This window comes from Eumetopias jubatus, unplaced genomic scaffold, assembly GCF_037043125.1.
Source record: "Eumetopias jubatus isolate StellerSeaLion01/CBP00866 unplaced genomic scaffold, mEumJub1_p1.0 scaffold_4, whole genome shotgun sequence".
Taxonomy (NCBI): domain Eukaryota; kingdom Metazoa; phylum Chordata; class Mammalia; order Carnivora; family Otariidae; genus Eumetopias; species Eumetopias jubatus.
Genome location: NW_028274810.1, coordinates 127,714,359 through 127,728,503, shown reverse-complemented (window position 1 = coordinate 127,728,503; position 14,145 = coordinate 127,714,359). Strand labels below are relative to the sequence as shown.

The 14,145-nt window shown below is 34.8% G+C and overlaps 1 protein-coding gene across 5 annotated transcripts in view; it reads right to left on the bottom strand.

The window, feature by feature from the left end:
- The window catches only part of TAF2 (TATA-box binding protein associated factor 2), an 83,259-nt gene that overhangs the window by 62,604 nt on the left and 6,510 nt on the right, over positions 1–14,145 (bottom strand). For 4 of the 5 annotated variants that reach the window (XM_028090856.2, XM_028090857.2, XM_028090858.2 and 1 more), the window contains exons 3-5: positions 10,897–11,057; positions 1,597–1,715; positions 181–322 (exon numbers count right to left, since the gene is read on the bottom strand). In XM_028090856.2, coding sequence (XP_027946657.1) covers positions 181–322; positions 1,597–1,715; positions 10,897–11,057 — 422 coding nt within the window. Of the gene's footprint in view, positions 1–180; positions 323–1,596; positions 1,716–10,896; positions 11,058–14,145 lie in introns of those variants that run through there. The other variant, XM_028090860.2, reaches the window with a different exon arrangement.

Sequence of the window (14,145 nt, the reverse complement as noted above, 5' to 3'; positions counted from 1 at the left end):
AAGGAAAGAGAAAAGAAAAGACAGAACAAGAAGGGATGACTAGTGGAACAAGATTCAGAAGAGGTAAATTTGAGGATCAAGCTCACACTTCTCATTTTACACTAAACATATGTATTGCATATACACAGAAAAAATGCAACTGAAAAATGAAATTAACTGAAATATATAAGAATAATCTACCTTGTGGAATTTTGATACCCACAAGAGAAAACGTGAGCACCTCTCTCTGCCATACTTCCCTCAACACTGGGTACCACAAAATGAAGACCTCCTTTTGGCTGATCCAAAGAAAAATTGATGTGTATCTTCAGGACCTTTAATTCTGCAACAAATAAATATATACATACATTGATATATAAATATATAATTGAGCAACAGCGGTCTATATAATAAGGGCAAAGACTTACACTAAACATAAAATGGGAATCAATGCTCAATTTTAAATGAAAAACTACACTACTTACCCTCATTTAGGCTCTCACCTTCTCTCCACCTACACTAACTCAATAGCCTGCCTCCACTGATGTCCTTACTTCCACTCAATTCTAGTCACTGCTAGCTATGTTCTCCCAAAATATGGCTCAAGTCATGCCCTATCCTCCTCCCAAAATTTCTGACAATGCTATACTGCCTGAAGAAAAAAGTTGTAACTAGATTCAGTGCAAAACTTGAAAAATAAGGACTTAAAAAGCTTCCCAGATTGTTAACCCTAGTTGACTTTGGGGAGTAGGAAGAAGGGGTGAGTGGGAAAAGCTACCTGAGAACTTATATAATGCATTATTTATTATGTTATCTTTGATTTCTCCATAACAAATACATGTTGCTTTCATAAGATTAAAAGGTTTCTTTTAATTTCCCTCAAAACACTACAACCATATGGACTATCTCCAATCCCTGAACATGGAATGATAGCCTTCTATGCCTGTCCCCTAAATTGGGCAACTCCCCTCAAGAAAAATCCCCCCCAAACACACAAACTCTTAAAAAAAAAAAGCAAAAGCAAAACAAAAAGTTCTTTACTTCTTTATCATGGTTATAGGCTAAATAAAGGTAGGCAAGTTATATATAGTAATTATAATGGCTGTGACTTTATACAAGAGAAAATGAAGGTTTAGAAATAAGAAGACAGTGTGTGCTCAAAAGTGCAGAACACAGAATCCTATGTTCTAGCACTGACTCAACTACTAATTAGTGACCTTCAATAGGTCACTGTCTGGACTTCAGATTACTCTTCTATAAAAGGAAGGAATTGAACCAGGTAATTTTTTAGGATTCTTCCTGCTATGAAATGCTGTAATTCTAAACTGCTTTAACACTGCGTGGGTTCTCAACTCCTGACAAATTGTTCCAACCATCCAATTTTTTTTTATAACTTTCACTTTAAAAACAACAGTGAATGGGTTGTTTTGTCACAGCCCTTAATTGCTATTTTCCTATTAACCAGTGATTCTTAAGAAAAAAAAAAGAGCTTCCAACTTCTGTATATTTCAACTTAATAATTTATAATTATGACATCATTAATTTTCATGTAAAAGTTTTGAGTCACTGAGTCTAACATGATTTTACTATCCAGTCAATATATTTTTGGTATTTTACCATCAACGTGTTTCCATAACTCTGATGGAACCTTAATGCAAAGTTCTCCATTTCCTGCATCAGGGTCCACAGCACTAACTGCAGCTGCATAAGCATTGGAAAAATAATTTAGGTTTCTCCTGGAAAAAAAAACAAAAAAAGAGCCTGTTTTAATAAGCCAAATATTTCACCAACTATTTTCTTAAATATTTGGTAGCATTTGTTAAGTATTATAGCATTTCATGTAATCTATGAAAATATTTTTAGCCAAGTAATTATTACTTTACCTATCCATCATGACGAAACCTATTAAATAATAAATACAATGTCATATATAGTCTACTTGCCAATGTTATGGAATTACTATGATTATCATATCCTTCATTAATTTTGGAATGCCAAAGCCACCATACCTTCCTGAAGGAAGTGAAAAGAATATATGTAGAATTATTAATAATTAATGAATAATTATTCTTTATCTGGCAAAAATTTCAATGGATTCACAGCTCTACGATCTGACAGAAATTAAGATATTTAAAACAAGTTAGGATGGGTATCAAGTCCTTAAAATGTAATACTGCTTACCTTTACTCACGAGTGCCTGACAACATAAGCTTAAGGAAGGAGGGAAACTTTTGGCTGCTTCACTGTTTTATCTCCTATATGCCAGGGGGCTACTCAATATTTGTTCAATAGTTACTTAGCCTTATTTCCCATTAGATGAAAACAACACAGAGAAGTCTTATGGAAATGTTAAAACATTGTTCGTATCCAATTTTCTAATTTTATTTCACTAAAAATAATATATATGTGTGTAATTCACTAAATACACTCTCACACACACACACATACATATATATAAATACACACACACACACACACACACACAGATCTCCTTCCATTTACAATGGGGTTATGTCCCAATAAACCTACCATAAATTGAAAATATTCTAAGTTGAAATGCATTTAATATACCTAACGTACCAAAATATCAGAGCTTAGCCTAGCCTACCATAAATGCATTCAGTACACTTTCAGTAGCCTACCATTGGGCAAAATCATCTAACACAAAGCCTATCTTATAATAAAGTGTTGAGCATCTCAGGTAATTTATTGAGTACTATACCAAAAGTGAAAAATAGAATGGTTGTATGGATACAGAATGGTTCTAAGTATATAGATTGTTTAGCCTCATGATCACATGTCTGATTGGGAGCTGCGGCTCACCGCACAGCTCCACATAGGTACCACATATTGCTAACCCAGGAAAGTAATCAAAATTCAAAGTATGGTTTCTACTTATCACCACCTTTGCGCTATCATAAAGTTGAAAAACCGATAAGTCAAACCGTCCTAAGTTGGGGACCATCATACACATATTACATTTCCTCACTGAAATCAGTTAAAGGAATACGGACAAAATGGATAAAAGAAAAAAGACAAGGAATGATATAACAAGAAAATGAGAGGAAAGACAACCTCATGAGCCATATTCTTGTTGTGCACCTTTAGGTTTATCATCCTGCCACTAGATGAATCCACAAAGTTAGTTACGTTTCACTAGCTAAAAAAATTTTAACTAGTTAAAAGACAAAATTCATATACTGTACAGAGTGATTATAGGAAAAATAAAATGGGAAAAGCCATTAAAGAAAACATTAAAGTTATACACTCTGAACCTGACAGAGGCCATCCCTCTCCCATTTCCATCTCTCTACTAACTAGGAAGGATGTATTAACTATAACTTTTAACCACTACACAACGTGACCTTCTGGAAGCACTTAAACAGACTTCTCAATAATTTTAAATATTTCGGGACACCTGGTGGCTCAGTTAGTTAAGCGTCTGCCTTTGGCTCAGGTCATGATCCCAAGTTCCTGGGATCAAGTACCGCATCAGGCTCCCTGCTCAGTGGGGAGCCTTTCTCCCTCTCCTGCTCCCCGGGTTGTGCACTTGCTCGCCCTCTCTGACAAATAAATAAAATCTTAAAAAATAATAATAATAATTTTAACTATTTCTTCCTGTCAGATAAATATGGAAAATGTGTAAAAACTATAGGATCACACTAAAATGAATAAATCTGTGTTTTCACATACCATCCATTTTTTTTTTTAAAATATCATATAACAAAAGCAACTCTTTTTCCTTTGGCATATAGTTCTGTAAATTCTTACACATTTGTAACCACTACCACAATCAGGATATAGAACAGGTCCATCATCCCGAAGAGTACCTTGTGCTATGCCTTGTGTCAAATAAATGGGAGTCATACAGAAAGCAACCTTGTGAGGCTGGCTTGTCTCACTCAGTATGTCTCTGAAATTCACCTCAGGCATTACATGTATCAACAGTTTGTTCCTTTCTACACTGAATAGTATTTCACGGTATAGACTGGACCACAGATTATTTATTGTTTATTCATTCAGCCACTGAAGAATATGTGGGTTGTTTCCAGCTTTTAGCTATCACAAATAAAACGGCTATGAACAACTGTATATTGTTTTTCATGTGAATTTAATTTTCATTTTTGTAGTACAAATACCCAAGAGTGGGACTGCTGAGTCAGATGGTAAAATATGTTTAGCTTTGTAAGAATATGTCAAACTGTTTTCCAGAATGGCTATACCATTCCACATTCCCACCAACAATATATAAAAGTGCCAGTTGCTTCACATTCTTGCCAGCACTTAGTTAACATACCATCTAATTTTAAAGGCAACTTTGTATATCTAGAGATTGCAATTTCTTTTCAATAAAATTTCAAAAACATGAAATATGAAAGATAGTTGAAGAAACCTGTAATTTCCCCCCAGTTATCTGTGAAATTCAAAAATAAAAAACAATTATATTAAAAGCCAAATTTAAACATTACATATTAGACCACTCAGTTTTTTTATGGGAAAAACTTAATCTCACTTAATCTCATTTCCTGAGAAAAGGTAAAGTGGTCCAAATAAAATGGTGAGTCATTTTAAGTGGAATCTATTGGAAAGTCAGTTATGAGGAACAATCTTCTCATGGTTTAGATTTCAGTGTTTCTTTTCATAATATGAATCAAATATGTTTCTTTTCATAATAACCTCATTAAAGCCAAAAATCACAAGCCAAGATTATAATAAGTGTTTTCAATTTTCAGAATAATAGTGACTGCAAAATATTAATATGTCTTTGCCCTGTAACCACCACCATCCCCAACCTCCAGTTCCCAATCCCTATCCCCTCCTCAAGGAAACAAAGCTTAAAGAGACAAGTAATGTTGTAGGAGATACTGAAAAACTAGTAAATTAAGGTAATCAAAAGAATTTTCTCCAAGAACCTATTATAAACATTCATATTAAGAGAATCTGGTAATTCTTTGTCAATAACATAGACTTCTTAAACCTACAGGTGCAGATTTTGCAAAACTTAAGATTCAATTATTTGCAAACTTTTTCTCTATTTTAAAAAAAAATCATGGAAGTGCAATGCACATCATAAAAGTATATATACTCTAAATATACAGCTCAACAAATTTTCACAGAACAAAAGTAGCCAGCATGCACAGAAAGAACAGAACTTTACCAGCCTCTCAGAAGCCCTCCTGTAATAACTAAGCAAGCCCCACTTCCATCACCAACGGTTACCCGTTATTCTGACACCTAATGTGACAGATTAACAAGTTAATAGACATTCCCTCGTGTCTGACTTCTTTTATTCAATTAAGTCTGTGACACCCAGACATACTACAGCATATAGCTGGTGGTCATTCATTCTTGTTACTGTTTAGAATTCCAAAGGTGTAAGAACATACCACAATCTACTTTCTACCACTGATGAGTCTTTAGGTAATTTCCAGTTTTGACTATTATAAATGCTGCTGTGAACATTTTTGTACACATTTTTTGGTGAACATATGAACACATTTCTATTGGGCATATACCTAGGAGTAAGACCTACATTAATCATAGAGTATGCATATATTCAAACTCAATTTACATTTCTATTAGCAGTGTTTGAAAGTTCTAGTAACTCTACATCCATGTCTTGGTTTCTCTTGTCTTTGGTTTTGACAGTCTGCACACAGAAAAAATAAAGAAGCCAGTCATCAGGAAGAGAAACCAATACCCAAATCAATAAAGATGACTTTTTAGAAATAATCAAATTACATTTGATAGGATACTGTGAAATAAGGTTGCTTGGAGAAAACTGTACCTGAACAGGTTTTTCTATGGAAAAAATCTAGGGGATTTCCCTCAAGGTCAAACTTGAATGAACTACTCAAAGTAGCCATTTGTCCCCAATTAACAACATAGGAAACAAATGTTGGTGAGGATGTGGAGAAACGGGAACCCTCTTACACTGTTGGTGGGAATGCAAACTGGTACAGCCACTCTGGAAAACAGTATTGAGGTGCCTCAAAAAGTTAAAAATAGAACTACCCTATGACCCAGCAACTGCACTACTAGATTTGAAGGGGTACATGCACCCCAATATTTATAGCAGCATGATCAACAACAGCCAAATTATGGAAAGAGCCCAAGTGTCTATTGAATGATGATGAATGGATAAAGAGATGTGGTGTATATATACAATGAAAAAGAATAAAATCTTGTCATTTGCAACAACATGGATAGAACTAGAGTGTATTATGCTAAGCAAAATAAGTCAGTCAGAGAAAGAAAAATACCATATGATTTCACTCATATATGGAACTTAGGAAACAAAACAAATGAACATATGGGAAGGGGAAAAAAAGAGAAAGAGGGAAGCAAACCATAAGAGATGCTTGACAATAGAGAACAAACTAAGGGTTGATGGAGGGAGGCATATGGGGGATGGGCTAGATGGGTGATGGGTAGTAAGGAGGGCACTTGTTCTGATGAGCACTGGGTGTTCCATGCAAGTGATGAGTCATTAAATTCTACTCTTGAAACAAATATTACACTGTATGTTAACTAACTAGAATTTAACTAAAAATTTGGAGGAAAAAATCAAAACAAAACCGAAGTAGCCATCTGTGAAAGGCTAATGTATTTCAAGCTATAGAAATACTGAATAACAGATAAGGACAAAATGGCTCTACTGCTATGCATCTATCAATTAATCCAAATAGGAAGGACTATATCTACTTCCAGGGCTACCACATTTAAGAAAAAACAATGCCAAATCAGAGAATATTCAAAGGGTGAGAATGGTAACAAATTTGGAAAGAGTTTTAGATGAGGAAAGGTTTAAAGTATTGAGATTCTGTACACTGGAAAGGGGAAAACAATATTTAATTAGGATAAAACAATATTTAAATGGGTAAGTTTGTGAATATTATAGCAAAATAAACTGTAGTTTGATGTAATAAAGAACTTTCTAGCATTCAGAAATAATGAAAGGGGTGCTTTAAAATACAGTGAGTTCTCCAGAGCTAGAAGCATTCAAGCAGGTGAAATAGTATAGAAAAAATTTTTGTTGAAATTTTGACTAAATCAACTCTAATGTTACTCCAACCACAACTTAATCCCCAGCAATACTACTAAACAACTGGCAGTGAGGCATCGTGGCTGAGTTAAAATATAAAACTATCTTAAATAAAAAACTATCTTAATATAAAACTTACTTAACCATAATCAGTAAGGGAATCACCAACTTCTATATATTAATAAAATAACAACATTTAAAACCTCTAGGTAGTAGAAGTCTGTATTAAAAAAAGGACCCACAAAATCTTTTTTAAAAAAGTAGCAAAAAATAAAATTAAAAAACAGCAATTTCAAAAAAAATCAAACCCCAATTACTCTAAAAATCATTCTAATCACTAAACAGCTACTTCATTTATATCTCAAGACTGGTCATTTCTACTTCCATTCCTTAGCGAAAATGAACACAGGAGACAGGAATTAAACCGATGCTTGGAACTCTGGAACACTGAAGCTTTTCAAGCAAAATAAAAAAGATCTTCTCAAAGTGGCAAAGCCTATCTAGGGAAGGAAAAGAAACAAAGGAAAGAGATGTCAGCCACTGGTAGGCTATCCACAGAAACAGCTTCTCTGGCAAAGACTATATTTATTTTATTCGAAGAAAAGAAAAATATAGAAAAAAAAAAAGGAAAAAAAGAGAACCAAAAAGCCATTAACTCTTACAGGGCAAACTATGATTTATCAACAATATATAAGATTCAAACACAAAATATACTTAGAGAAAGTGGTGTAATTATTTTACTGGCAGACAATAAGCCAAAAAAAAAAAAAGAGTGAGCGAGAGAGATCGAGCGAGCATGTGTCTTATCTATGTAACATAACAAACAGGGTTTTTAATTGCTAGTACGGGTAATTTAATAACTCAGCTAACATTCAGTTGGGTAAAATAGGTAGAAGTAGTAATGTCTTTTAGTCTTTTATCTAAATGTTTCCCTTCCTTACATTCTCCCTGCAGTTCAAAGGTACTGAATCTCAACCAAGGTAAGCACACAGTTTCCATTAAAAATAGGAGGGCCTGGCATCTTAACTTTAAAACAAATAAGAAAATGTGATGAAGTAGTATATTACTTCTTTGAATGTTAGGGCATTCTTGTATGTATTAAAGATCAAATTTTATCACAGAATTTAATTTTCAATCTCAAAACTGCTATACTTAATTTCTGTTTCAGCTTTTGTGTAAATTTTATTGGTTTATGAAAGAAAGTTACTTTAGAAACAAAGGTAACAGAAGTATCCAGGGATCACACTAAAGACCTTAACTACCTGCTTTCCCAAAGTTCTCTAAAAATAATGTCATTCGGAAGAGATATTTTCCACATCTAACTTCTAAGGAAAGCAGTATTTCTTCTGAATAACTGGTATGCTTCTATCTTGTGTCTTATCAATCATATAAACAATAGTGTTTCCCTCTTTGGTATGGCAAACAGAAATACCAAACCCAAATCTACAGTTCTCCCATAGGTAACTGTGCCATAACTTAATGGTGTGTGCCCACTATCCTATGCTTTTTCACTCTTCATTGTAATTTCATTAGCTACTTTTTAAAACTGTTGTCTAATAAAATTCTAAAATCAATCTCAAATCCTTTTTTAAAGAAATCAAATAAAAAACAGCAAAAAATAAGTAATGTCCTGTCTCTTAAAAAGTAATCAAGATTCTAGTGCTTGGCAGAAAAGCAGGGGTAGTGAACAAGTATTTGCTAAGTGACCATGGCTAACAGAGTTCCGGTTCTGACTGAAAAGATTAAAGTATATTCTATCTTTCCCAATTTTCTGAACTAATCTTTGAAAAGATTCCCCTTTATAACTTCCTTTTCTTCCTTTATAATGCTCTAAGTGATAAAGCATCTTCCCTATCACTAGAGAAAAATTTTAGGGGCTAGGATCACCTCAAAACAAACATGGCAAAAGTAAAGCTTGCTTCCTCAGCAGCTGTGGAGTCCACTGTTTCTGTCATTGCACTGTCACTGATTATAGTCTCTGAGACCTGAGCAGCAACAACAGGTAAAGCAGATGTGTGAACAACTGGCAGATGGAGAGGCTTCTTACCCTGTCATCAAATGCAGAGTTCTAGCGTCAACTGGATAGCTATTCTGGACTCTAGGAAGGCAATGGCTTCTCTACCTGCTCTTTTACGGGTGCCTTTTCCTTTCATTAGTGGGGTATATTTACTACTCCAAAGGCAGGTCTTTTTTTTTTTTTCTGGGGGAAAGAGGATGCAAACGATTTTGTAATAAGTGTTTTTATAAGAGTTCTACAAGCATGGCTGAAAAAGCAATGTAATTTCAACAACTACTCGTCTTTGCGAAATGCGAAGTTACAGAAGCAATTCAGAGATTCCCCGAATTCTTCCAACAGCATTTCCTTTCCTCTTCCCTGAGTTGGAAAGATTCTGAACCAATGATAATTGGAACCAAAAATATGTCTAAAGAGAAGCCTACTTTCTCAACCCTTCTAATCTCTTAAGGCACTGGTTCTTAGGCGTTAGCCTCGGTCAGAATCACCTGGCACACTAGTTAAAACACAAACTGCAGGACTATATCCCCAGTTTCTGATTCAGGAGATCTAAGCCAATTCATGGTAATCTGCATTTCTCTTTTTTTTTCTTTCAATAATTTTATTTAAATTATAGTTAGCATATAGTATAGTATTAGTTTCAGGAGAATTTAGTGATTCATCACTTGCATATAACACCCAGTGCTCACTACATCAAGTGCCCTCTTTAATACCCATCACCCACTTACCCCAACCCCCCACCACCTCCCCTCCAGCAACCCTCAGTTTGTTCCCTATTGTTAAGAGTCTTTGATGGTTTGCCTTCCTCTCTGTTATTATCTTATTTTTTTCCTAACAAGTTTCCAGGTGATGCAAATGCTGCTTGTCTGGAAATCACACTTTAAGAATTGTTGCCTTAAGGCAATGTTATACATCGAGAGGAGTTAAAATACCATCTTGACTAAAAAAGAGTTATAATGAAACTTTGGCACCCTACCCCAAAAGAGAGAATCATGATACAATCCAATGCTATCTAAACTCTGAAAAAACAAGTGCCCTCAAATGTAGTTGACAGTACTTAAATTAACACAAATGTTACTGGGCACAATGAAGTAAAGCACTAAGCGCCTTAAAAACAGTAAGTAATCCTATTTGCCTAAGGAAATAATTCAAAGGAAAATAAACTAATCTGTGCCAAAATATTCACTCAACATTACTTATAATCTCAAAAGCTGGAAATTATACAAATGCCAAACAACTGGAAAACAACATGTGAACTATAGAATACTGAGTAAATGGAATATTACCTGACCATAAAAATAACAAAGTGAAGCGTATCATATGTGGAAAAGTGGAGACAAAGTACTAAATGAAAAAAGTAAAACACAAAACTGATCACAACATGTTTAACTGATAAAAAAAACAGAAGTAACCTCAGTAGATGCAGTATTTATTTAAAGTGAAGGAAAGGGGTATTTAAAACACAGTATTTTTATGAGATACTCTAAAACAGTCTAAAGTAAAGTAGTCTCTGGTATAAGGATTATAGCAACCACCTAACCTACTAAGATTACATTTAATATTTACGAAGTATTTTTTAAAAAGCATTAAAAGTAGGAAAATGGTTAAAATTTATTTAGAATTCTCAGATATTTCTTTAAAGCTAGTTTGAAGAAAGGAAACTGAGTAACTTACTATGTTGGGCAGTAAAATTTCTTGAACCAAATGTGCAGAGTGGTAAAAGAGAAATTATAATTAGGAAAAAACTGGGATTCAGAGTCTAATAATAATCTAAGAAAAATCTGTTGAAAAAATTAATCCAATAATATGGGGAAAACATAGCTGTTAGAAATATCAACTTTTAAAGTACAAAACTTACTGTTTTGATTCATTGTGACAGACTTCCAAGGTTGGGTCATTATAAATAAAAGCAGCTTCTAAATCGTTTATCCTTACTCGGTATATTCTACACTGTTTGCTGTTCAACTTGATTCTATTCAAATTTGCAACTGTGGGAAATATAGTCAGTTCCACGAATCCCTGCAAAAAAATAAAGAAAAATATAAAGAATAACTTCATTATAATTAAGATTGATAGGTTTTAGAATATATTTTTTATTTCTACTACTTACACTTACTTATACTTTTATTTCTACTATTTATACTACACTTCAGAAAGAATCTCAAATAGCTACATACATACAAAAGCTCTCCAAGTATCTTCATTTCAAACATTATTGTTCTAAAGAATGAACAGGTGTGAATTATAAATACTTTATCTTCTTGGTGATTCATGTTCACTATCACACTATCAATGAAAATTAGACCTTCTTCTAGAAGAAAAGTAAAAGAACTCACTACTCTCAAATTCAAGAATTTCCAGACAGACTGGAACTCAAACAGGGAAGAAAAAAAAAAAAAATGACAGAGCAGAAAGAGAATCAAAACCAGGTTGGTGAGTGAAAGAATATGGCCCTCCAAAATGGGAATCAAATGAGAAAGATGGGCCACTGGAACATGGCATCTATGTCCAGTGACTTTACTACCATGGGTAAAAAAACTGATGTACTCAAAATGTGAAATATAGGAGGGCATGAAACAGTAGCATTTCAGGGGCTGCAAAGTGAACAGGAAAATTTCAGAAGCTGCAATGGGAACAGCTAAGATGAAATAAGGCAGCAACATAGAGGGCTAAAATAACAATTATAATGGCTACTATTTAGTGAGCACTACTATATGCCAGCTATTACACTAGATACTTTCCTATATTCTCTCTAATCCCACTAACAACTGAAAAAAAATACTACTTTATACTTTTCACAGATAAGTTAACAAAGTTAAGAAAATCATGTAATTAGTAAGTGGAGTACTGACATTCAAACCCACATCTAAATGATTCCAATGGAGTCCTACTGTGCTGTTTCTCATACAAGGTTTTAAATAATACACAAGAAATTTTTTATAACATTCAGCACAACTGCTCAAAAGTCTAGAGATTCTGCAGCCCTGTTCCCTCTAATTCCCAAATATGAAGAGAGCCATACATTCTTAAATTATACTATCTTCACAGATCTATGTGGTAGCAAATGAGAACAGAAAGGGCAGAAGCCAAAATACTGTATATGAAAGCTGTGTTTAAGGGTGTAAGATGTAAACTATTAGCAATTGGCGGGGAAAAGACCAAAATTCTCTTACTTAGCCTATCAGCAGTCCAATGACCAATCTATATAAACAAGCTTGGATCAGCTCAAAGACAGCAAGCAGAATCAAGACAACAGCAAAAGTGAACTATAATAGATTATGGAAAGTGCTTTAAGTCAATAGTTAGCTACATGGCTGAGACATAAGAACAGGATTTGGCTTTCTAGACCAAGGTTAAAAATGAGAGAACAGTGAATGGAGTGTATTTCATGAAGATAGAGAAAGCCCAGTCTCCTTGTATCATCAGGTCTCTGACACCACCTAGAGCCCTAACCTGTATTTGCCTGCAACATTCGGATCCATTAACTTCTACAAGCCTCCAATCCCTGTCATCTTTGACCACTGGCATTATTGCAAGTCCTCCTGGTCACCTAAGCTCTCACTTAGTCTCTTCTCCTTCTTGCTCCTTGTTCCCTCCCAAACACCTCACAGGTGACCATCCTCCTATCCTGTTCTAAATAATCTCTCTTGTGCCCTTCAACTTTTTCAAAAACTCCTTCTCTATCTTCTAGCTTTAGATAAAATGTCTCTTGAAATCCCTTGGACAAGAAGTTACTTATTCTTTCATTCACTATAAATTATGGGTGGGGAAAACAAGGAGACTTCCTAGTTTCAAATGCTACTCTAGACCACTTGTAGGATTTTATACAGCATATGCTATAAGAGCAAGGGCAGTATAATGTCATCGTTAAATGTATGTGTTCTGGAGGTAAACTGCCTGCATTCAAATCCAAGCTCTACCACTTAACTTAATGAGTTAGTTACTCTAGCTGTCTTCTCCTTGTCTGTAAAACAGGAATAATGACACTACCTACCTTTTGGTGGTCTGACAACTGAGCAATTTAATACACGGAAAGCACTTAAAATCATAGTGGACATCTAATAAATGCCTAAGACATGTTTTTGTTATGTTTTTATATCATGTTTTTATACTTCTTTTCCCGTATGTTTATGCCATACAGGTCCACTACCCTCTATTCCTCTTCATTCGTATCTCCAAAATTCCTCAACATTCATTGAAGGCTCTTACTCTCCATTTCTAATCTCTGCCATCACTCTAAGTGATGTGAATGTAGATATATCTGACCCATGCAGTAACACTGCTTCCAAGTTCCTTGACCTTAATTCCTACAATCCTCACTTCTATTACAGGACAGCAATCAAGACCACACTCCAAAAGACGCATCATCACTGCTCATAATTACGCCCCTGCTGACACTTTAAACTTGAGTGCCCACGATGCTTATCCTTCTGCCCCTCTTGCTATTTCTCCCCCAGTCTTCCTGTTCAACCACATGAAGTCCTCCTATTCCTTCAGTTTCTTACACAATCCTTCTTCTCCATTTACTCAAGATCCTTAATTTCAACCACTCTTCTGCCAACTACCAATTCTCTTGCCCTCCTGCTGCATGTAACTATCCTTCCCTACTGTTTAAGAGTGATTTTTCCACTGGTCCACTGGAGGCCATACTCTATAGTAGCCTCAAAAATTCCGCTCTGTTAACTACCCTCTCCTATAATTACAATGCCTCCTCCCTACAGGATTTTTTCCTGTGCCTACAAACATGTACAAGTCTCACATATCATTCCTTAAAATCTTGAGATCTATGTCACACTCAAATGAACTAATTTTTGCCCTCTTCCTGGATGTATCATATCTAGATTGTGAAATGACAATTCCTGGAGTCCCAAAACCTTACCAGTCTACTAGTCATACTGGAAGTCTTTGGAAGTCAAGTACCTTAGGGTACCAGGCCAAGGCTATTTCAGAGTAGGACTCATGCTTATTTCCCCAGTCCCAGAACACATAGTATGTATTTCAGTAATTGACAAATCCCCATACTTGCTCTCTAACCAGCGCAGTGAGGAATATTATGGAAGGGCTAAGATAGCAAATCAAAGCAAGTAAACATCCCCTGGGGAACTGC